This window comes from Annulohypoxylon maeteangense (genome assembly GCF_022496945.1).
Source record: "Annulohypoxylon maeteangense strain CBS 123835 unplaced genomic scaffold GGS22scaffold_10, whole genome shotgun sequence".
Lineage (NCBI taxonomy): Eukaryota > Fungi > Ascomycota > Sordariomycetes > Xylariales > Hypoxylaceae > Annulohypoxylon > Annulohypoxylon maeteangense.
This window is the reverse complement of record NW_025953257.1, coordinates 1,066,080-1,090,449: the sequence shown is the minus strand read 5'-3', so window position 1 is coordinate 1,090,449 and position 24,370 is coordinate 1,066,080. Positions and strand designations below refer to the sequence as shown.

General features: G+C 46.7%; 7 protein-coding genes across 7 annotated transcripts; 2 read left to right on the top strand and 5 right to left on the bottom strand.

Annotated features, from left to right (window-relative positions):
- Positions 1-170: 170 nt before the first annotated feature.
- GGS22DRAFT_165485 (alpha/beta-hydrolase) lies at positions 171-2,003 on the bottom strand. Its single transcript, XM_047961687.1, has 2 exons — positions 1,668-2,003; positions 171-1,577 (listed from the first exon to the last, which is right to left on the bottom strand). Exon 2 carries the CDS (start codon positions 1,554-1,556, stop codon positions 363-365), a length of 1,194 nt encoding a protein of 397 aa, XP_047818208.1. The 5' UTR covers positions 1,557-1,577; positions 1,668-2,003; the 3' UTR covers positions 171-362.
- Positions 2,004-2,536: 533 nt separating this feature from the next.
- On the bottom strand, positions 2,537-3,256 carry GGS22DRAFT_189502 (uncharacterized protein; the record flags this gene model as incomplete). Its single annotated transcript, XM_047964861.1, has 4 exons — positions 2,537-2,695; positions 2,760-2,993; positions 3,061-3,135; positions 3,200-3,256. 4 exons carry the CDS (start codon positions 3,254-3,256, stop codon positions 2,537-2,539), a joined length of 525 nt encoding a protein of 174 aa, XP_047818207.1.
- Positions 3,257-4,256: 1,000 nt separating this feature from the next.
- Positions 4,257-5,663, bottom strand: GGS22DRAFT_180306 (pyridoxal-dependent decarboxylase; the record flags this gene model as incomplete). The annotated part of the gene is made up of 2 exons (XM_047963753.1): positions 4,257-5,323; positions 5,378-5,663. The coding sequence occupies 2 exons, from the start codon at positions 5,661-5,663 to the stop codon at positions 4,257-4,259; spliced, it is 1,353 nt and encodes a 450-aa protein (XP_047818206.1).
- Positions 5,664-8,421: 2,758 nt separating this feature from the next.
- GGS22DRAFT_22539 (uncharacterized protein) lies at positions 8,422-9,757 on the top strand. The gene has a single exon (XM_047966530.1). It carries the CDS (start codon positions 8,583-8,585, stop codon positions 9,438-9,440), a length of 858 nt encoding a protein of 285 aa, XP_047818205.1. The 5' UTR covers positions 8,422-8,582; the 3' UTR covers positions 9,441-9,757.
- Positions 9,758-12,975: 3,218 nt separating this feature from the next.
- GGS22DRAFT_189499 (S-adenosyl-L-methionine-dependent methyltransferase) lies at positions 12,976-14,522 on the bottom strand (the record flags this gene model as incomplete). Its single annotated transcript, XM_047964860.1, has 6 exons — positions 12,976-13,018; positions 13,121-13,589; positions 13,666-13,832; positions 13,900-14,142; positions 14,202-14,257; positions 14,319-14,522. 6 exons carry the CDS (start codon positions 14,520-14,522, stop codon positions 12,976-12,978), a joined length of 1,182 nt encoding a protein of 393 aa, XP_047818204.1.
- A 2,910-nt stretch (positions 14,523-17,432) lies between these two features.
- GGS22DRAFT_22507 (Metalloenzyme, LuxS/M16 peptidase-like protein) lies at positions 17,433-20,983 on the bottom strand. Its single transcript, XM_047966529.1, has one exon. It carries the CDS (start codon positions 20,805-20,807, stop codon positions 17,769-17,771), a length of 3,039 nt encoding a protein of 1,012 aa, XP_047818203.1. The 5' UTR covers positions 20,808-20,983; the 3' UTR covers positions 17,433-17,768.
- A 472-nt stretch (positions 20,984-21,455) lies between these two features.
- On the top strand, positions 21,456-24,005 carry GGS22DRAFT_22498 (myosin-like coiled-coil protein-domain-containing protein). The gene is made up of 6 exons (XM_047966528.1): positions 21,456-21,671; positions 21,784-22,115; positions 22,584-22,855; positions 22,916-23,064; positions 23,124-23,367; positions 23,425-24,005. The coding sequence occupies exons 2-6, from the start codon at positions 21,815-21,817 to the stop codon at positions 23,908-23,910; spliced, it is 1,452 nt and encodes a 483-aa protein (XP_047818202.1). The 5' UTR covers positions 21,456-21,671; positions 21,784-21,814; the 3' UTR covers positions 23,911-24,005.
- The last annotated feature ends 365 nt before the right edge of the window (positions 24,006-24,370 follow it).

The window sequence follows — 24,370 nt, the reverse complement described above, 5'->3', positions numbered from 1 at the left end:
AGGACGCTTACTGCGACAAGAAATAGCGTGTCGGGTTGTACCTACTCACCATCTTCAACTTTAGATGCAGCAACTAAACTAATGTTAGGAAGTCAGAACCTCATATACAGAATACATTACTCATTTATCTCCAATTTGAGGATAATTGAAACCAACTCAGAAATATACCTACTAATCACACACATTTATATCAGATTAAAGCACTTTTATCTATTTTCGATCTACCTATCGAAGGCCGGGACAATTTCTTGTTTATGAAGTTATCACCTACATCTAAAATCCAACTCAAGGGATGTGAAATTCTCATAAACCAAGCTTCAATTCCTTATTTCCCACCCTCGCCTTACTTAATAACCCCAACCCTATGCCTTCACAACCTTATCCTCAAACCATTTATACATAACCGCATTAGTAAACCTCCCCGCCCCAAAATGGCAATGCTCCTCCGCGCCATCCTCCCTCGTAAACTTCACCAGCGTCCCCTTCCCCTCCAGATTCTCCACCATGAGCTCCGGCTGGCCCTGGAAGAACATATCTTTCTCAGGGTCGCCCACGAACACCGGACACTGGATCTGCTGCGCGATGCCGTTGTCCAGGCTGAACTTCGCCGCCCTCTCGAGGAACTCCCCCCGCGTCTTAACGTTGAACGACCAGAGCCCGTGTCCTAGCACCCAGCGGAAGCCCGTTGGGACCTCGGGGTTGTCTAGGATGGCGCGTGCGGCTGCTTCGTCGTTTATGCCTTCGGGTTTGGATAGCCCGCCGGTGGTGAAGATGGGGGTCTTGGTGAAGTCGAATAGCCCGTCGATTTGGAAGACGGCTGAGATGCGGGGTTCGAATGCCGCGGCGCGGGCGCACAGGTACCCGCCCATGCTGTATCCCACGAGGCCGATCTTTTTCGAATCGACGAAGGATAGCGTCTCGACGTAGTCTACGACGGGAGTTACGACGGCCTCCCAATTGTGGATAAAACCTAGCCCTTGGTCGCGGCGCACTGTTGGTTGTCCGGGACCTTCGTACACCACGACGTTGTACCCTCGTTCGAGCGCCGCGGCGCCGTGCATATGGTACATTTCCTCCATGGATCCATCGTACCCATTACCCATCAGGATCGTTGGTCTCTTCGTCTCGTCGCCCCTCTTACCAGCCGGGAATACGATGATTGGAACATCGAACCCGTCTGCCCTAAGTAATTTCCTATACCCGGGGTTTTCTAGGCGGAAAATTGCTTCCGTGAAACAGTCTGCCTGCCTCTTCCACAGTGAATTAATACGCGGGTCGGCCCAGTTCCCGTGGAGGAAGAAGTCCGCCGCACGGCTGTATGTCGAGGCGCGGAAGTACGCATCTCGGAGAGAAATCGGGTCGTTCAGTTCCTTAACATGGGATAGTACTCGCTCAGCTCGCTTATTCCACGCCGCGTACCAAGACTCGAAGTCTCCCGGGGCGATCTCCTCTGCGGCGATGAGGCATTCGCTGATATCTGCTCCATTGAAGCTGGAGTGCGACAACATGCGCAGAATCTCGAAGTTGAAACTCTCGTCGGGGCTTAGTTTAAGCATCTTGAATGCGTAGGTATCTAACTGGTAAGTTTAAGAATGAGTATTATACAACATCTTCTCTTGTGAGCTGAATCCACTCGACTTATACTCTTCTCGTGGTGAGTTCGTTACCTAACTAGTTAGTGGTTGCTGAGTGAGCGCCCATGCGGCGGAAGCTGTCGAGCTAGCGCAGCTCGTGGATTGATTCCTAGGTTGGAAGCCTCATCCACCTTTCCTACAGATCGTATAGCTTATCTGGACGACGCTTGTGGGGTTGATTTACGCGGCATCAAATAGGAGTTACATATCTTTTTAGATGCTGTATGCTACATGGTTAGCGCGCTTATCCTCACCAGTGCTTACATGTCGATCGACGAGTTCTTCCTTGATCAACGTCTAATTCGCTCAATTGTCGCAGCGCTGGAATATACCTAGGTAAGTTCCAAACCTAAATCCATCATTTTACTTCATGTGTAAACTCCAGCATTGGGTTCTCGATTGTCTTTCCTAATTGGGCTTGCCGGATCTCGGTGTGATGAGCCTTCGCATCCCGCTTTTACCAATCTAGTAAGTCTACTAGGTTAGGTATTTCTATGGTGATCCTTTCAGCTCCTACGAACATTAGAAATGTAATAGGTCATAGTTGGTAGCTGGTTACACAGACTTTACATATGCATGGGAGTCTACTACGAAAGGGCGGATGCAAAGACCATTGGTTAAAGGGGAAAGGGAGTAGGGGAGAGTCCCCCTATTCGATATCAAGCCCTAGCCAGCAAAGAAATGTCATGCCATTATAAACTATTGCTTTACAATATCTTCAGCTGTGTTACACATACTAATACCCAATAGGACCAATAGCTAGAAGTTGTTAGTAGGTAATAAGTTTATTCATGAGTTTCCATAACGGAAGGCGGCCTTTAACATATTGTTTGCCCGTAGCCTAATGATACAATTATGGGCCAGGCACACAGCCGTTCAAGCGAGAGACTAGAGGGCTCCGACTAATCGGAATTAGGTAGAGTTGAAGCAGTACACTCATTGCCGACATCGCTCAGGATCACGTTCCAATTATCAGGACAGTAAGCCTGGCCCTTCTCGACGTAGTCAACTCCATCTAAGCGCTGCTTGCATTTTTGATACACCTGCTGCGCGAACCAGCCCTAATATCGAAGTAAGTAATCTTTCCAGTCGGGGAGACAGTAAAATGAATTCAAAGATTCTTACAGCGTCGGTATATAGCACGTCGATAGAATTGTGCTGGTCGTTGCAAATAAAGACACCTGCTCCACCGCCCGCATTACAGGCTGCCTGGATACACTTCGCTGGACCAGCTTCGACATGAATGCGCCGACTACCTCCGCTCAAGAGCAAGCCGATGGGGTAGCTGTAGTCTGAGGCTGGAAACTCCGTGTTTGGATAATCTGGAGGGCCGCCGCAGATAACTCGGATATCATCATGCTATCGCACGCTGTGTCAGCTATGACGTCGATTGTAAATATAGGAAATTAAAGGCTGCAGAACTAACCTGGAAGTAGACTGGACGAGTTCGGTTTAGGTAGTTACCGATGAGGCCTGCCGTTTGGGCAAGAGACTGTGAGCTCTAGGGTGGAGGGTTGATTAGCGGGCATTTTCGCCATTTTGCAGATGTAGCGAAAGTAACCTACTCGAATAACTGCCGCCAGGGTTGATGATGCTAAGGTTAAGATAAGGCAGGTCTTCATCGTGGTTGTTTCTCAGGGGTTCAATAGGTTTGGAAAGGAGTGTAGGTTGAAAGTTGTTTGTCTAGGCGAGTTGTAGTTGAAGAGGATATGAAAGGGTTGGATTTGTGAGCTTTTGAGAAGAATGATTGAAACGTACCTAGGTATGATTTGAGATCGAATATTCAGGTAAGTTTAGGAAACAAGGTACCCAGGTAGGTAAGTAGATGGGCTGTTGCCTTAGTATCTTTAGAGTGTGGATGCCTCTTTTAAACACCTTACTATCACCTATGCATGTACGTGAGTGCCAGGTGTGCTCGTAATAAAGGAGTCAGGTGTAACTTTACGTGGACATTGCTGCGTGGAAGCGAGGAAAGAGCCAAACCAAAACAATTGAATTTCATGTCTCAGTGTTTGCTTCATATCTCTAGACGACCCAACCAATTTAAAGATAGTTTCCTGTCATACTGTGATTTTGTTTTCATGCTCAAGATTTTAAACATTACGGACGCAATGTAAGGGGGTCAACCGAACTTGACTCATATTCGCTTCCCCTTACTATGTACAGCGTATGAGAGCCTGTCAAATGAATAGGGAAGATAGTAACAGAATGCCCTTTAACTCCAACTATCGCAAATTTCGTGCTATACTAACCTGAAGTTATAAAATTTAGAAGGAACAGGTTGGAAATTAGATAAGGTAGATATCTTTTTTTTTATGAATAACCAACGGGCTGTAGACGTGACTTCACAGTTTCATTCAGTGCATAAGTTATGAGTAGGAAGGTATTATTAATGAAAGTTGCCTCGCTATTATAATTTATTCTTTTCTTTTTCTATATCTACCAGCCTCTTAGCCAGGTAATCCAATTCTATAACCAAAGTATCGAAAGAAAGATGGCCCCCTTCCGGGATGACGATGATTGAGCCGTCATTAAATCTATTTTCTAAGAAAGATACCGAAACATAACCTCAACAAGTCTCTGCCTCGTGAGCTAGGAGTTCATCTCATGAATCCTAGTACACTAAAGGCCCATAAGAGCCCTCGCACCTAGTTCACTACAGACGTAAATGACGTCATGACTGTCGCTAAAACCATTGAACTTGGTGGCAGAGCACTTGGTGTACGCACCCATGTCTTCAAAGTACAACCAGTCACCCACATCAAGCTCATGGGTAAAACGGATGCTCTCAGTAATGCGATCAATGCCATCGCAGGTTGGGCCCCAGATAGAGTATTCAGTACCGGCGCTGACACCCTCGGGCAAACTGTTAGACAGAGCAGTGTTGTAGTAGGTCCGCTTGCCCGATCGTAACACCTTCGCAACAGGGTGTTGGTGATCGAACATGATGCTACTGAAGTTTCCATATAAGCCATCGTTAAGATAGGTCATGTAGCTAGTCTCGCCCGTAGCTGGGTTATCAATCGTGCGGCGGGCTATGACGTTGCAGGCAATGGTGAAAGCCGAGGAAACGTAGTACCGACCGGGCTCGGCAATGATATTGATGTGCGATGGGAAATACTCGTCCAAAGCCTCACGTAGAACGATGGCCATGTCTTCAAAGGTATCGCCACTAAATCCGCCACCAACGTCGAGGGTTTTCATGTCGAAGCCATGAGAGTAGGCTTGCTTGAAGACATGCTCGGCATCCCGAACAGCCTTGAGAAAAGCGAGAGGATCGGATGCCCCCGAACCCACGTGGAAACTCACACCAACAACATTCAGGCCGAGTTCTTTGGCAAGGACCAAGAGATCATTAGTGGAGTCGAGAGAGGCGCCAAACTTTAGGCTAAGGCGGCATAAGCTCGATGAGTCATCCGTCAAAATGCGCAAGAAGAGCTCGGCATCGGGGAAGAGCTTAGCAATTTTGCGCAGTTCGTCGGCATTGTCAAAAGTCATCTGCTTGACGCCCTGGTTGGCGACATAGCGCACGTAAGAGTTGGTCTTGCATGGCTGAGCATAGATGATGCGAGACGGATCGACGCCCAAGTTCAGGACCTGCTCAATCTCGGACTTCGAGGCACAGTCGAAGCCGGTACCTAATCCAGCAAGAAGCTGAATGACCTTAGGGTCCGGGTTGCACTTGACAGCTATGATAAGATGTTAGCTCTGAGATAGTTAAAAGTGAATTCAATGCGACTTACCGTAGAATGGCTTTACGCGAGGAAGATTCTTCTTCCATCTCATATGCTGGCGGTAGACCTCGCCAAGATCGCCCACGAAAAAGGTATCCTCATCCCCTGGTTCACAAGACTCATGGTCAATGTTCTCAACGCGTTGGCGAAGAGCATCGCCAATCAACTGTTTAGCGATCACAGCGCCATTGTGTTGGTGATGATGATCATAAAAGTAATTCTTTTTGACAAGAATATGATTATTGTCAAAATGAGTCGGTGCAAAGCGATCAACGGCAGCTGTTGCCATAACCATATCCCTCGTTTTGATGAAGGATATTGATGGGGAATGATAACTTCGTGTTGTAGGTCCGTAAATATCGGATTTCACAGGGAGCTCCAGTGGGAGTATAAATTCTATCTAGACCAAAGGATAGATAGACTTATAAGTAGAATAGTCCTGGGAACGTGTTCCTCCGAATGGGTGTTAGGGGGGTCGAAAACGGTAGCTTCCTGATCCCGAAGCGATCTGACGAGGTCTCCTCGACTCTCCCTCAATTAGAGGAAGAACCTTAGAACTCGTCCTATGCGGCAGCTGGTGGGTTGGGGGGAGAAATTGGTTCAGTTTGGGGGTGCTATCGAGCAAGAGGGGCGTTCGTTTCTCTTTAGGCGACTTCAGCAGAAGTAGGCGGTGGAGGTCGGGAGTTGATAATATGGAAAGTCTTTCGCAGACTGAAATCTTGATCAGATACGAAGCTCACGGCCGCGGAAGCCGTGGTAGCTTATATGCCTTTGAGAAGACCAAAGGCAAGTCGAGGCGGTATTTTATGGGGAGCTTTGTGACTCGTAATCAACAAGCTAGCTGGGTGATGCCAAATGTGTGTTCGTTTGCGAAAAGACTTGATGGGTCTTTATAGAAATCTGTGATATACCAAGTATGTTGATGGTACGCTGGATGTTGATTTCCCGAGGGACGTAAGTAGGCTAGAGTAATGGTACGGTACTGTAGTGTTTGTTTTGAGGGTGAGTGGGAAAAAAGAGAGGATAAAATTGAGAATTTGATGGGGTTGTGTGTGTGAATTAGAGTAAAATCTACTAGCCACGGGCAAGTAAACTCAAACTCTGCGTGGCCCCGCCACTTACCGCAGTTAGAAAATTATGGAGCATGTGACAGAGTTCGTTCATAAGACATGTACCCATGCCTGTATAGATACTTTGAAGGCTATGCGCTATCTATGCCTACTGAATGACGTATAGCGCAAGAATACAATTAAGCATCAAACTATTACGAGACTGTTGAACTGAGTTACATCTACGAAATGCCGGGTTGTGATTCAATATATGCGTTCGACAGACTTGACCGACCGACATCTATAAGGAAGAGCTGAGTTGGAGATGAAGGATGAAGAAAGTTGCGATATCGAGGACAAAAAAAGAAACGCAACAGGATGGCGCGCAGTATCACAGAATTGGAGCCATTAGAATCATGAGAACTTGCATAGATAAATCAACCTGCCGTAACCCATCTCGGTCTTTATGTAGCGACCAGCACAACCACAATGCTGCCGACCGACATGAAATATACCTGAAATGTACCTATTGAATGCCTTACGTACCTAGGTACCTGCATGTATATCTGTACGTCAGGTACAAAGAGAAGGGTGTTGACCCACTTAGTGAGGTCCGAAAATATATACTTCGAAGCTTCTTATTTGATAGAAACTTGACTTTGACCAACTTCCAAGTTCGGCTTTTTTCTGCTGTTGCGCTAATAAAGTGACAATGGTAATCGCAGTCAGGGCAGCTAGGGCAGCCAGGGGGAATCTCTGACCGCAACTCAATATGCGCCAAAAAATTTTAACCCCCAGGCTTTTCCCCCAGGTCCATACATATATGATTGACTGTGATCAACGATCGTCTCATGCCGAAAGGGGGGAGGATGAGTGGTTGCATCAAAAGACATGAAAAAGACTTAACTGTATCCGACGACCGGCACTTTTGGTCCTCGACAGGTTTGATCGACCATGCGGCCTCTGTACGACATTGAGTCGATTTACACAGCGGCGACCAATGTGATGGCCGACTCGAGCTGTCGAGCTGTTCGAGCGCCCATGCAGGCTCGAGTTGGGACGCGCACTTCCTGTTGTCCAGCTTGACAATTCAATGGTCTAACTAGGGAAAAACGGGCGATCCAACCCTCCGCTCTGCCTCTCGTAGTAGATCGAGATTAGCCTGTTTATCGAGACTGCGACTGTAGAATGATCAATCAGTGCAGTCCAATTTGTCGATAGCGCCTCATCATCATGAAATTCGGCCTCATCTCACCGCTGTGATCCATTCAGTCGAGTGTAGTGTCGATTCTGATATGCCAGTATGCAAGGCCTTGTTGCAACACACCATTTCGTACCGTTCATAGCTCGCAGTAGGTACCCTTACTACGTAGCACGTAATAGCACCTCGGGTGCGTTGGAGATCTGCGGTTACAATATTTGGACATTGCCCCTGACAGGATTGGTCAACAAAATTCTCCCATCACTTGCCATGCTCCAACCAAATCGATCACAGAAACAGGGGATTGCTTCTAGAAGACAACCTGAGCGGCGTTTGTAGCCGCAATCGCCATCACGCGCCCCTTTTGACGTAGTACCAGTCAGTTCCATTGATTGCGACACCACCTAGGGAAGACCGGTAGAAAAGCTTGATTGCGAATCGTCGTCAATCAGAGAGGGTAAGAGGTTCCCGTCTACATCTGCAATGCGACGATAGAACGACAAAGGTTGCTTCGAAGGAGGGCAAAAAAAGGGTTCGGTGGTATTAATATAGGTGTTAATGAGGAACATTAAAAGAGAATAAGGCTTGATAGGGCTTTCATAGAGAGACCTGATAGGGCAGGTCCAGATCTATCTAGACCCAATTTAGCTTAGCGCTTATTGGAACGGGAAATTCGTCCTTACTAGTCGGTTAGTAGTCAGCCAGTAATAACCTATCAGAGGTGTAATCTAGAACAATTAGCTGAGAGTTTATTAGCCAATTAACTCTTCCTAAATCAACTTCCGTTCTATCAAACCCATCCTTCCCATCATCCGTCACATCATCAGCGGACCGATCATTCCAACGAGCACGACACAACCTAAATATTCGAGTTTCCGAGATTACTAAAGAATAACGACATTATACTTACTAGAAATATATATGTGATCATTTTGTAAATTCGGAAGTATCCCAATTATTCGCAATGCCTTGGAGTAGACCTCGGTCCGGTGTTAAACGAGGTCCGAAGCCTTTTCCCGGCACGCGCCGTACACGATGCGATCTCCGAGTCCCCCCCGTTCAATCTGTCCGTCACAACAATAGATATCCGAAGAAACGAAAAATAGATGTGTTATTGTGGTTGGTAAATCATCGCGTCGCAGATACCCGTAGGAACGAGTTTGGTCAACCTCCTACACCTCGTCTAAAGTCAGGTCAAAAACCTATCCCGGAAGAACAACTGCGAGAATTAAAACAGTGCAAGGACCACATTATTTATCGCCCCGCTACCTATCGCGAAGCCGAAAAACACTGGAATATACAAGGCGCCATAATAGCCTCATGGTGGCAGAGAAAGGAAAAATATCTTCCTTCAGCCGAGATAGAAAAATCAAAATATTACATGATCAAGTCGTCACCTAACAGGAATTTTAAACCTCCAGGTCCTTCTCAGAACGAAAGCGCCGCACAGAAAAGCACTGAGCCGCCCACTCTCCAGCCTTCTTCAAATGCCGCCACCCAATCTCGAGCGAGTGTCGCCCAACCCAAACAGGCCGTCGTAGAGATAAGCGATGACTCAGAGTGGGATTCTAACGGCTTTATCAGTGATGACGACGAAGACTTACCTGATATCGAAACCGCTTTTGTTAATTCCTGCAGTACGGAGGATGAACAAATGTCAAAAGATATACAAGAGCTGCAGAAAATTTTTGACGATAGTGATACGGATCTCATGCCTAATGCGAAAGAAGGCGCCTCGACAGATCCCCAGGGTCATCAAAGCAGCGAGGAAATTGACGATGCCGAAGAATCTGAAGATCCCGAGCTATTCGGCTCAATATAATCTTGATAACATCTTGTGGGACACAGCGTCAAAGTCGACGACTCAAAGAACTTCACATTATGATGTTCATGATATCGTAGCCATGGTACTACGATACATCTTCAAATGAGCAGGCGGTGTTCGCATGCCCATACCCATCTGTACTATCTACTGGCAGCTTGATAGGGAGCCAGGCGTTCTCAGTAAGTTACCGAATTATCGTAATTGGTCTTGCTGGAAAGGCGAAGGTCCGAGAGACCGTTTAGGGAATAATGTGAGTGAAACTCACTCAGTGGGGGCTATCGTGTAGGAGGTAGGTCAAGGAAGTAAAGGAGGTAATGATGTAAGCTATTTCAAACCTATCCGACCTCGCAGGTTGGAGATTTGAGAGCTGGGGAAGTTGTGTTGCAACTAGATGAGATCAGCTCCCCGCTCTCGAGCTATCCGGCGTGTAACTGCAGGACACGTCTTTTAACCAATGGCAGGTTAATTACGAGAAAACGAACTTCCAATTCTGGCTGTGACCCTCAATCTTAAACGAGGATTATCATCTGAACTACGAGCGTCAGATGCTCCGGATCAGTACGCATTCAGTGATCGGCAGTTAGGAACGAGTTACGCCACCCACTCTCTCGCTCTGCAGCTTAATATACGATGGAGTTACACGACATTATGCTTGTTTCTGTTTTTTTCTTTTCCATGCCTGAGCGGATTTGCTGGTCCGCAGCATCATCAAGTCTCGTGTCCTATCGGTTAGCCTGTGGCGTATTTAGATCCCACTGTATAATAACTATCCGCCGTGTATCTCTTACGCGGCCTGGCATATCACATTACTGCCCCTAGCCGCTTCCTTGGGGTCATATTGATATCGACATGTACCTATCGAAGTGGACACAAGTTACGTCGTAGATCAACACCACAGGCGCCTTGGATGGGAATATTTTCAATATGGAAACTAGGTACTTAGGTAGGAATTACAGTAGTAAGAAGAATGGAATATCCCCAACAGTCCCAACACAAGGCCGAGAGGTTTTACCAAACGTGATCTATTTCGCCTGATACAGCAGTTGCCCACAGTGACAGAGCCTGCAGAGATACAGTCGAGGCTTGATACCACCCATACTGTTCAACTGCTTGTTGGAGCATATTTCTCGGTCGCCGTGGACCTAGATCCTATGCTCCCATCCCGGATGCTCCGGCTTCCCCAAAAAGGAAAAATAGCAATAAAGGAAGGGAATAAGGCTTGAAAGTTGTATCACTCGACAAATTCACATTTTGGAATTCTGTCCTACCCAGGCAGCGTGTCACTCCAAGTTAAAATAGACGCAGGTGACGGGCAGCAGGTTGACCGTAATAACGCACGTTCATTAGAAATAGCCATTCATTTTAAGCAGGGCCTGTGAAACCGACTGCTCTTTTATTTTCATTAAAGTTACTTAGATAGTTAATACTTAGATTAAAAACCAACTATTTACTATTCTTGGTTTCAAGCCGACAGCGGGCTCAGAACAACATCTAGATCCCATCAGACTTTTATCTCCCTGACATTTCTCTAGCTCCTAGAGGTAGGTAGGAAGGAGATTCATAATATAGCGGCTCGTGGTACTGCGATGGGACAAATCGACAAAGTCAGAGCAATGTTCCTCAAGTCATCGTCTAGAATACTTATTATATGGAATATATTATCATTATAAGCAGTTTTAGCATTTTCTCTTTCATATTATATCAAATTCTCGCCCAATCCCTAGGCAGGTAATCTAGAGGAGGCTAGGACATCTTCCAAGAATTCATCTAGTTATCGTATAATATATTTGAGCCAACAGAGCGGTCCCCTGAAGACAACTTTATGAGTGATAGACTCATATTTCTTTTTAGAGCTGTGCGTGTGCGAATCATTTACTTTCAATTTCACTATCGCCGACACCCTCTCGATGATCGAAGATAAGGTTGCTTTATATGCTGTTGTTTTTGACATCCATGGCGTGGCAAAGAAAGACAACGGGGCGCCAGGCGACTGTCTCATGACGGAATGAATGCTGTATATGGCATCTATTTGGGTTTCTTCTTACCTCATCTTCTAAGGGAATGAGTGCGGCAGGGGAGTTTCGTATAGACTCTCCTGCATTTGTGGTATTGGAAGCATACCGTGAATATCACCCCAACTTCTCTTTGAAGACTTTTCAATTTCCCGAAAATATGGCGGCATCTCATAGATCGTTCAATCCCACAGCAGTTTCCGCATTCAGTACATGCCGATTTGACCCGTACTCCGAGCTCGCGATTGCGATCCGCAAAATCAGATTTGTAGACGACATAACTACCAACAGTAACAACGAATCGTCTGTAGAATTGGCCTCGAAGGGTAGTGTGCTGATATGATATCGATAGCGATACTAAAAATACCTATCTGGGTCTAAATTGTGTCCTTTTTGCACAGACTGTCACAACTCCCAGGGCAGCGTGACTGTGTTGCAACCGCCATGGTCGAACGTGAGAAGTGGTAGCATTGCCGCCTTATTAACATTTATTAGGTAGCTATGCTATAGGTTGACTTGGGCTGCCTGGTTCGCCCAACCGGAATACGACTTCTCTGCTTAGGTACCTAGAAGGTATTCATGTAGAAGATACCCTACCCTAAACCATGCTATCAACTTGAGAAATTTATTTATTTCCTCGTTTTGTTTGTGATGACACTGAAGTTGGGTACCTATAAATCAGTATCATATTAATACTTCTCAAACATTCAGGGTCTAGGTATGTTGGGTGTTAGGAGAGGGACAAAGAGCTTACTGGGCATAAATATCGCGGCGAAATGCCACATCTAAAGGTCTACAATAGGTCAGGATCCTACACTCACGCGTACCTAATAAGTAACAGATCACATGGCTGAAGCACGGTGGAGCAGAATGCAATTGCTAGAGGCCAATGTATTGGGATTGGTGATGTGGTATAGTACCTGGAAGGGGCTTGTAGCTTATACGGACTATGATTATTCGTGCCAGAAATCCGACCATGGCATATTTGACATGATCGCTGGCACAGTCTCAGCAATGTTCTTGGTGTATTTCGGGTCAAGGTACGGAGCATTGAACTTTCTTCATCCCCCTCAGCCATCGTGAAGTCGGGAAGTCTGCTGGGATTTCTATTATTAGCTACCTACATAAATACATATGTAGGTAGATACTTATGTACTAGGTACTCATTTAGTTTGTAAGCCGAATGTTCGAATATGCTTTAAACTGGAACACTAGGTTCATCATGATGATGTCTGTTTGCCTCTTGCGGAGGATAAGTGGAGAAGAAAGGAAGGTTCAGGAGTGTGTGACTCAGGGGTAAACCTAGAATCAGATGTTTGGCTTAATAACATTTGGATGTATGCATTAGTTTTTCCGATGGACTTCATCTTCATGCCAATTCCCACGGTCATTAGCGAATGCTATGCTTTAATATGATAAAACGTAAAAGCGTATCAACGAAAGGTTCGTATCGACAACCTTGACTCTAGGCGCCTTGCTCCATTGCTAATACGATGTGCGCCACAGCTGCGATTTCAATGTTACGTTTCTCCTACCTCGGGTTTGCGACCATATGCCACAGTCCTAAATAAACCGTCAGCAAATTCAAATATCAAACGAGCACTCTACTGATCCTATGAAAGAAAGGGGGGAAAGGGAAAGGGAAAGTCTACGGTTGGCACTCACGTAAGAATCCAGCCGCAGTTGCTCTTCTTCTTCATCTCGTTGCGGAACCTAGCCACGAACACGAGAACCTCCTCGACAGACCAGCCCAGCATCTTAGTAAACAGGTACAGGCAGAAACCCTCGATGCTCTGATCCAGCATGGCGTATAGAAGCAGACCCGCCTGCTGCAGCTTAGGGTCACGCGGCCATCCGTGACACGGCACTTTGAGCTTAACCTCTTGGACATCGACGAAGCCGGCTGCGATCATCGTGTCGCGCATCATGTGGTCGCGCGAAATGCCGAACGTGCGCCCGTTCTTATCACCCGCCTCGATGAACGCGCGCGACCACTCTTCGAAGATGTGGTCATCCGGGATGTGAACGTGGTCCGTTTGTATGCGCACATCCATCTCGAGATCTTGAAGCCAGCAGCCGGGCTTAAGATGCTTAAAGGCCTTGCCGTAAAGCTCACCCCAGTCGGGGATGCTGCCTATGTTAATGCAGATATGTTAGAGGACATCTCCTTCATAGAAGTCAGCTGAGCCACGGGGATAAGGCGGACTTACCGTATAAGGCTCTAATGTGGACGAAGTCGAAGTGGTTCTCAGGCCATGTCCACTCGAGGAGGCAGTCGTCGATCTCGAACTTAACATTAGGTGGTGTCCAAACCGGTTGTATAGGGCTGATATCCGTCCCTATTACTTCCGCACCGGGATACATGTCTGCAAAATCGCTAGAATTCCCCTCGTCAGCGGCTAGGTCGAGATAGCGTCGGGCGCAAAATATTTCGCAACACTCACATCGCCCATATTCCAGTTCCCGTGCCGACATCGAGCACCTTCTGCGGGTTGTCGTCGATCGGCGGGAGAAACAGTCTATCGCCCAAGGCCATCAGAAGGCAATTGTGGAGCAGATCAAGGCCCTCATTCTGCTGTTCGTCGTTCGGCGCCCAGTATTCGGTTGTCTTGGGCGCATTAAACGTGCGGCCGTGTAGCACACGGTAGTTGTAGATACTCTCGGTCAATGAGCCGGTTGAAGATTGTCTTTGCGACAGGTTAGCTAGTCTCAATATCGCAAGATGTGGAGCGGCTAGTCAATTTACATGTCACTACCAAGTGCCGACCCGCCGTCATCGTCATCTTCGTCCAGATTGTCGGCCTAGTGAGTGTCAGCGCTGAAATTGAAGATATTTATAAAGGTCGACTCAAGATATGCATACGGCTTGTATTGTCTGTTCGGTTCCAATCGCTTCACCCGTCACATCTGCTCCTGACGAGTGACTATGAGGTGACGCTGGTGATTTTGGAGATTTAGGCGAAGTTGTCGCTGCTGCTGCTGTTCCTGTCGCTGATGTTCCTGCTGCCGCTGCTGATGTTGTCGCTTCCGGGGACGGTGATTTTGCTTTCGCTGTCGACTCAGCCATTTCTCGCGGTATCGTGGATTTCGAATTGAAAACGGGAATCATGCGAAAAATCGGCGAAGTAACACGAATGAAAAGAAGGATATGGAGTCGTGGAGCTAGCAGCGGTCAATTTGCCAAGCGCCGAACCAATCAATCAGACCAGAAGGAGGAAAGGGGCGCCGCGGAGACGAGACGAAGAAGCGGGTTGTCCCGCATCGCGCGGGACAGCAAGAAAAGACAGCTCGGTTCTCTAAGTTCTTTTAGGAAAATTGTCGACCAAATGCGTAGCTCTGCTGACGATGACCCCGGATCTCGAGTAAGATCCTAGCTGTTGGCGCCCGTTTCATCCAATCAACTAGAATCAACACTGAACCTGGTGGGGTCTCTTCACTTTATTGAGACCCGTGTCAGACCGTTCGCTGGGAACGAATGGAGTAAAAAAAGTGGTTCATACAGGCCATATACAGACCTGACAGGGTAAAGAAAAAAGTGACATATCGCTCCCGACGGCGACGGGGATTCCTTCGGGTAGCTAATGCTATGTATTGTACCATTCTCGGCAAGCCGTGCGCGATAGACACGTGCTTTTACGAAACAAGAAACCGGGGGCTTCATAAAACCGGGAAAATTCAGCTATGGTGCGACGAGATATAGGCTGGCAGGCTGGTAGGACTGGTAGGACAATTCCAGGAGTCATGGAAGCATGAATATTACAAGGGAACCCTCTAACCTTCGTATATATTGCACCCGCCTGCCGGGAACTTTTTTAACTACAGCGTACTCCGACCGTCTCTCCTCTCTCTCTATTTCCCTTTGAAGTCCAGTCGGAGACTTTTCGCTTCCTCCACCTCCATGTGGTAACCGGCCACGTCCCCTGTCTCATGCTCGCCATCTCTTGCAGCCGTTTTTGTTTTCTAACATAGAAATTATGCAGCCAACAATGGCCCCCGGATGGCCAATGCGCCGACTGCCCGCCCATGATCGATGATACGGCTGTGGCACGTTCCAAATCAAGCAGATCCGGGAGAAAGGACTCATGAACCATAGGTCGACAATTATCAATAACTCAACCTTGAACTCGCCGATGTCGTGCGGTAGAAGCGTCTGTGGAACGTAGCAGTCGCCCCCTCCGTGGTGGCAATGCTACCAACATGTACAACAATGACGTCCGAATAGCCGGTAAGACGTGAATGCATAGTTAAAGCCTTGCTTTCTTAGGTCCGAAATCTCAATTATGAAAGTGAAAGATGTTTGTCAGATTGCATAACTAAATGGTTCATGAAACTCGGAACATGTGGTAACTATCTCCATTAGAATATCTCTTAGTAATAGATTTGAAGCTTTCCACAAATATACCAATTAAACCATGAGTTACCTATCAATAACTCTTCTAATTATCAACTTTTAGTCATGTAATATTGACATGGAGTTCTCTAGTGGAATCTATCGATACCTACTAAGCTGGAAACAAACCGGTGATGGTTTAAGTTACCTGGTTAGACACCGCCTTAACATATGAAGCCGTTTTATATCGGATCATAACCACGCTAGGTTTGAGCATTGTGGTTTATATTCAAGTAAGATTCTCAATGGAGTTACTAAGACGATTCTATGCTTAGAAATAGAGATATCTGACTGTATACTTAAAATAAAGACACATGATGCCGGGAATGAAGTGCCGGCGATAAGCAAACAACACTACTTGCTGGTTTGCATGTCAAGAAGTTATTTTGGTCATATGATCTTATTTCTACCTACATCTACGATAAACCACAACTGTAATTCTATCTATGAGGTATCAAGTACATTCATTTGAGGTACAAATTGGATATCTCCATGCTTACGCGCTGGTGGCTTGCGTTTCTAGGAACACCTGCATGTGGCGGCGGCATCTTTAAGTCCCGCGCCACTAAAGAAAAAGTTCCTAACATGCTCAAGTAGACCTGGCGCAGCTGAAGGAGGTCAATGGCTAGGTAGGCACCCGGGGAGGAATTAAATGACTGTGTTTCTCTAATAGCTACACAGTATTGTACTGTATCATTCACATCATCAACGCCCCACGAGGGATGTATTGAATACAAATATAACTAAGAGGTCTAACTTGTTATTCTTTATATCAAAATATCTCATAAACCACAACCATATCCTTGTGACGGAGGATAAAATCTTACTGAAATTTATGATGGGTAGCCTATGTTCATCTGAGCTGAATGACAAAAGGGGCTTACGGATAGGTACCTACCTACCTAACAAAGTACAAATTTCTATTTTATAAACGCACTTTTGATGGTAGGTAGTTTCGTCAAGGCCACAATAACAACCAGCTATGGTAATTTTCAGGGGAACAATCGTATTATTCCCAGCAGGAACTTTTGTACACCTATATCGATATCATCTCACCTGATAAACCTCTATAGCTGTTATCATCCGAGTATTGCTTCTTTTCCACAAAGTGTTTAGCATCTAGATTCTCGGAGTTCCCCAACGGATTTTGATCCCCTGAACTGATGACATTGTTGAGTTGGTGCGGTGAGATTATAAGTCGTGGCCAACTGTAACTAAACTGACAAGCCTTAGTGGCTTTTTGACTCAACATTGATCCTTAAATCTGGTATGTTATTATTATAGTGAACTATGTACAAGGAAAACGTATCATAATCGCTTCATTTAGGATAACCATAGTCTGTCAATCTATTTAGGACCGTTCAACTGGGACGTATAATTATGCCTGAGACATAGAAGCATGGTGTTATAACATAAGGTACCTACCTACCTAGGTAGGCAGTTATGTATATCACGTAATTCAGTAGAATTATTCGCCATCATAGATAGAATCAATAACATAACCTCTGTTCATGTCCTTCAATCAACTCAATAAGCATGTACTCTGTTCTATAGTCCGGAATTCTAACATTAAGGAATCCGAGTCTGAAAGAACGAGCGTGGGAGGATAGGGTTTCGTGTCCATATCCCCTTTCGAGGTATTGTCCACTAACCCTGCCTCGAAAAAGTTTACTCTCGCGTGTTATTGTGGTCTCCAAGCTATGGTAGAGTCTTCCGTAGAAGGCACGAGCAAGAAGACGTATCGTATCTGAACGCTGAATGTAGTATGTTCACTTGCACATATTTAATCGCCGTAGGCATGAAACAGGTTCGATTTCGAACCGTCAAGGTTATATACGGCTAGTCTAGTTAGCTGGAGGAGGGTATATGCACAATATTGTACAGATATTTGATACATCGTTTACTTCGTCGTAAATATCGTCGTTACTCGGCACCTTTTACGTTTATCTCATTTACCTTCCATGAACCGTCAACCCAGTCCTGTTTCTTTCCGAGGAAGGCGACTCTTTCTTCTTCCTTCGCTAGGGCGTCGACGATATACTTCTGGGCAACCTCGCGAACTTGGTCCTTGGACACATCCAAAAGTTGTTCGCGTCTCTTTTGCTGCATTTCGTGCGTGACACCAGACATGAACCGGATCATACCTTCCGAATTCACAGACTTAGGTGCATCGACACCCTGGAAAACTGATATCTTAGCTTCCTCAAGATCCTGATCAGTCCATTGCTTATCAACTGCCCATCGACCGGCGTTCCTCATGATGGAAAGAGTATTCTGCGGGTTTGGATCTCGGTATGAGTAGAAACCAAATATCCCTTCAAGACCCTTCATATAAGCGCCACCACCGTAAGCACCGCCCTTCTCGCGGATTTCGTGGTGAAGATGCTTGTGAGTCAAAAGTTGTGCTAAGATCTGGAGCGGTGCACCATGCGTAGAGGTGTATGACGCAGTCGGGAGGGCAAGGCAGCCATAGTAGACTTGGTAGGGAAGCGGGAAAAATGCTTTAATATCTCTCGCAAACGTTTGTTTTCCGGCAGGCGGAAATGTGACGGGGTTAGTTGGCCGAGATGCCATGAACTGGGATAGCGCCGAAGAGTTGGCTTGAGCACTATCAGCGCCACACGTAAGGGCCGTGCGAAGGCTATTGCCTGCTAGGGCAAATTTCTGGATTTGTTTAAGCTTCTCAATTACGTCTTCGAATTGATCCGACTCTGGTCGCCCAGCTAGTGACGTAATGAGCTTGACCTGTGATAAACCGCCAACCTGTTCGGATAGGTATGCTTCACGTGTTAATCCTGACTCGGCGTATCTTCGAGCATAGGAGTGACCGGAAGATGCGATATCGTTCACGACACCATCTGCAGCAGCTTCCAGGAGTTGCCTTATCCGAAGGGCGGCCTCTGGGCTATCGAAGTTAGTTTCTAGGATAAGCTTGCGTAGCAGATCAAACATCTCAGGCACATTGCGATCAAGAGCCATTCCCCCTAGCAGAAGGCCTTCAGAAGCCTGGTGGAAGTCGGTCGGTGACGAGGTTGACATGTAGCTGACTGATATACCTCCAGTCTTGAGCTTGATTTGATCTTCTAGCTGTTCCATAGTCATGTCTTTCGTCCCCAACCGCATGATAGAATCAGTGAATAATGGAATCAGTGATCGGAGTTCCTCTGGCAAGTTCTCAAAGCTGTTGATGGCTCGGAAATATGTGAGGCCATTTGTAGGGGCTTCATGCCACTGGATAGTGGTACCATGGGCCGCCTCATCTCTTATTGCAACAGGCTCCTTCTGTCTTGGGATGTCTTTGATATAGACGGTTGGTAGACAGCTCAAGTCCTGCGTGTTCGACTTGCCTTGCTCAACAAGTAGATCGAGTTCCCTTTGCTCAAAGAATTTTCGAGCAGCCTCTTCTCCACCTGCTTCTCGAGTGGCCTCAATGATCTTCGCCGCTAACCTGTCATCTTCTTCTTTCGCAATCTCTGCACCATACGTTTCCGAGGGAGCCATGGTGAAAGTAAGAGTTTTGTCGTTCAAAATGTACTTGTCCATTAATCCCTCGAGATAGTTTCCTTCGGCAAGTTTTGCCTTGAACGCCGCGACTGTGTCATTCCAAGACAAAGAGTCGAACGGATCAGTACCGGAAAACCACTTGCCCTTTAGACGATGCAGTACTGAAAGTCCAAAGTTGGCTGTCTTGTGCTTTAGGCTTAACTCGAGTTGATGAAGATACCCATCAATCTTGGTGCTCTCGAAACCTTTGTTGCGAATATCAGCAAGTATCTTCTGAATTTCGCCCTTAATCTTCTCCACGTTGGATTGCTCGACCCCAGTTAATCCAATAGAGAAGATCCCCATGGCTGCTGACCCGTCATAACCTGAGTTCGGACTCCAATCTGTGCCCAGGCCACTTTCAATAAGTCCCTTGTAGAGTGGAGATCCGTACCCATCCATTAATAACGATGAGAGTAAGGCGACAGAAAAAGATTCTAGTACATCGTCGGTATTACCTGTGATCCATGATACTGATGTCTTATATTGCTTGTCTGGGTCAGCGAGAGGATCGACCGGCCCGAAGAGCGTCACTGTACGTGGCCCATCATTCAGGTCGATCGGCTTTTTATGCTCAATGTCTGCTTGAATCTTTTCAAACGCATTCATCCGGGTATCAACTTCCCTCAGATGATCAGCCAACGGCATGTCGCCGTACGTCATGAGCTTTGCGTTACTCGGGTGATAATGTTCAGCGTGGAATTTGCGTAGTTGTTCATACGTTAAGTCGGTAATCTTTTGCGGATCTCCTCCAGAGTTATTAATGGAAGGGAAAATGTGATCCTGAAATCGGATGTAGAATAGATAGCCGGCATCTGACATTTGTCCCTTCATCTCGTTGTAGACAACGCCCTTAAAGACAAGCTTGCTATCCTCAGCACCCTCGGCACCATCCTTTTCCGCAACCTTAGGATTTTCAGGACCAATCCGCCAGCCTTCTTGAGTAAAGTCTGTTTCTTTCAGAAGCGGATGTAGAGTGGCATCGATATATACAGACATGAGGTTTTGAAAGTCTTGGGCATTGGTTGTGGCGAATGGGTAGTAAGTGTGGTCGGAGGCCGTAAAGGCATTCATGAAGTTAGAGAGAGTCCGCGGCATCATCTTGAAGAAGGGATCTCGTATAGGATACTTCTGACTACCACATAAGGTGGTGTGCTCGAGGATATGCGGAACACCCGTGTCATCTGGCGGGTTCGTCTTGAAGCCAATCGAGAATACATTGTTGCTATCCTCTCGAGCAATATGGAGGTAGTCTGCTCCCGTCTTGTCGTGTCGTAGGTGTAGTGCCGTAAGCTCGAGCTCAGGCACATGCTTTGTTCTCAACAAAGTGAAGCCATGAAGCTTTTCTCCAGGTTTTGGGTACTGAGACAACTCCGTCACGGCTTTCTTAGCCGCACCTTTCACCGCGTTTCGTAACATCTTTTCGGTCTATAAAGAAGATAACCAGTATAACAGGAAAGAGGTACCAAACGAATGGAAACGAAAGGGCGAACCAGGCCGTAAAATAATTGAACCAACCGACTGCAGCTGTAGAAATCAAGACAGCAACGCAGGTTGGGGCGGCATGTCACGGAAGCAGGGAGGCTAGGGGAGGAAAGATCTAGATATTAAATTCTAGAAAATTTCCGAGGACGAATAATTGTAAAGGTTTCTGTCGGATGACGCATATCTGCCAGCTAATCCTTGCTATATACAATGTGATGGATAGAGTCAGTATTTGCCTGTATCTGTGTACTTCAATTGCATTATCTCACCATTCATTGGTCTAATTACTGCATAAAAGTGTCTGACTCGAAACAGATATGTAGATAATCTATGATAAATACATATCGACTGCTTATCTACATACTAAGGTGCAATTAAGTATTATAGGTTCCACATAAATCCGGCGCTTCGGATCCGCTAGTATTCAGATTTTCTAGGGCGAGTTTTATTTACAAATGTACCTAGGTATTTTGCTATTTTGTACCTGTGTACACGGATTACATACTGTAGCCCCAAGGAAGTCGCATGTCCACGGTGCAGCAATTGTGTAAGGTGCAAGGCGGGCTGCGTCTTTCGCCGTGTGATTAAGTAACCGACACTAAAACGCCGCGCTTCATCTCAACCCTCAAAAGTCTTCATTCATCATTGAATACAACTCCAACAACAACGTAACCCGACTGACCAAGGCCACCATAGCTTACATATCAGTTTATATCCCCCACCCACTACATTTTTAAAATAACTCTCAGTACTTATCACTACAGAAACCATTCCAATGTCCAGCAATAATTCGGAACGGTACGTGCACACCACTCCATAATCGTACATATCCTACATATCATACATATCGTGCATCGTCCTATGAATCGTTTCGGAACTTTGGAATTCTAACAGGGCATCATCGTTTTAGTCAATACTTCGTATTTGTTTAGGAGACTATTATGGCGACAACAACCCATCGTGGCCCCTCAGCAGCGCCTGCTCCTCTCGCCTCCATTCCGAATACTAATGGTAATTCTACACATGCCCATGACGACTCGATGCCAAATGGCCACCATGTGCCCGTACAAGAGCCCCGACCTGCCCCGACCCCCACGCCTTCGATGGCTTCCAACGCCGCCGTTAAGAAAGGCAAGGGAAAGAAAGCCCTTGACCAAAATGAGGCTTCAAAACTCATTTCGGCAAGGATTTCCCAACTGGAGGTTGACACGGCCGCTGAAAAAGAGCAAGAGGCGGAAATTGGTAGGTCGTTTTCTCATTCACATCGTTCGAAGAATCGCAAGATGGCGGGGGGACGATAATAGTCTGGTTTTGTACACGTAAATTACAGTGATTGCGAATTATCTACCAATTCAGGACGATATCGGCAGACCAAGGAACGATAGTATGACCTCACGTACTCTATGGCGCGTATTTGGCGATAGTGGGCGAATCGGAATGGTGATGCGAGTCATCTTGCGACAGTATAGGCCTGCGGGAACCCTTCGTCCGCTCGATCCAGAGACCCGGTGGTTGCCTAAGCCACTGTGCTTTTTTGAAAATCGTGTCGACAACTTTTCGATACGCAAATCCTACTTTGTCGCACAACGCTGCCATCCGACGTGAGATCACGATATATGCCGGGAATTGTACTATTGTCGAACCCCCTCAATTATATAGTTGGTTTTGTCCATGATATCTTAGTCTTGCTAACTTCTCGCTTCATGTTAGACCGAGAAGTGCGAAAGGCAAATCGCGAACTTAACCATCAGATGAACAAGATGAACGACATGGACAAGATAGAACTCTTGACCAAGCGATCGTCGGAATTGTTCGCAAACATGAAACGCCTCGAACGCGAAAACCTTAAGAATAAGAAGCGCGCAGATCAGTTGCAGAAGGAAAAGGACTCAAGTCGCACCGACCTAAGCAAGCAGATTAGCCTCAAGGAGAAGCTAGAGAAGCTTTGTCGTGAGTTGCAAAAAGAAAACAACAAGCTGAAGGTATTATATGCGTATGGTTTCGGAAATTGGAGAATTGCAGCTGACGGCGATGGTACACAGAACGAGCACCGCGCCTTGGGCGATAATCATGACCGACTTAAAATATCGTCAGATGATCGCTTCAGGAAAGTACTTGAAACGCTTGAAGGTTATCAGGAAGAGAAGGACAATCCGCGAAAGCAGGTCGTGTACATGAAAGCAGAAGAATTGTGCGCTTCTCCTATATCTGTTTGCGCGAACACGTTTTATGTTGACACGAGGATTATAGGTTCAAGGCGCGATTCAAGTCACTCATCGACCAATACGAGCTTCGTGAGCTTCATTTCCACTCCGCCATGCGCACCAAGGAGATCGAAGTGCAGTGGAATATGGCTCGTTATGAGCAACAGAAGAAAACTGCCGAGGCAGAGTCTAACCGCGCACGTCAACTGAATAGCCAGGTGCTTACATTCTCTAAGACAGAAACCGAGCTGCGAAATCAGTTGAATGTTTATGTCGAGAAGTTCAAGCAGGTATGCGCCCTGTGCCCCTCGCTAGCACGCCGTGGGAAGGCATTAACAAATGAGGAGGTCGAGGATACGCTCAACAATAGTAACGACCTGTTTTTGACTTTTCGCAAGGAGATGGAGGACATGTCCAAGAAAACCAAAAAACTCGAGAAGGAGAACGAGGCTTATAAGCGCAAGGAAGGGGCTCTCAACCAGAACATCTTCAAGATGGCCGAGGAACGCAATAGAAATATTAAGGACCTCGAGGACATCAAGAAGAAGAACGACAAGCTCACGAGTATCATTAATCAGATGCAGCAGCAAGGCCGCGGCATACCCCAGGGTATGCAGGGCACGGTGGAGAGTTGCTATGCCGAGGGCGCGGAGGGCGACGAGGAAGGAGAGCTCGATGGTGACGAGGAGAGTGACTATGAATACGACGACGAAGGAGACGAGGAGGTAAGTGAGGAGGGTGAGTTCGACGACGACACAGAGGAAGAGATCATGCCGCAAGTGCCGGGCGCTTTTGGTCCCGAACGACCGCCTGCTATGAATGGTCATCGCTAGGAGGAGGACGTATCAGAGCAGCAGGTGACGGGGACCAATCAGGCTTTCCAAGACATAGTCCGATGGTTTGGCGATTTACGGAACTCACTCCGTCAAGCTCTAATGTCGAGGCGACCATCGCCACCACCGCCGCGACGACGCTAGTCATATTGTCAACTGGCCTAAATGCTGGGGGGGACCGTCCTCCCGTATGATGCCATGCCTTCTCTTTCACGGACGCCCAGCCTTCGGAACTTACCCCTATGTTTCGAGGGTTGGGTCGTTTGCCAGGAAGAACCGCGAACTGTTGGTCATTGATTTCTTGCAGAATAGATGGCCCCGTTGGTTGCGTTGGTCTATGGGACAAGCAACTTGGTTTTCGGTTGTCGCTGGAGCGAGTATCGTTCCTTGCTAGTGGTACATTGTAGCAATAAATGCGAATTGATACTTCTCTCGATGTGTGAGTCGATTGTTCATCGTC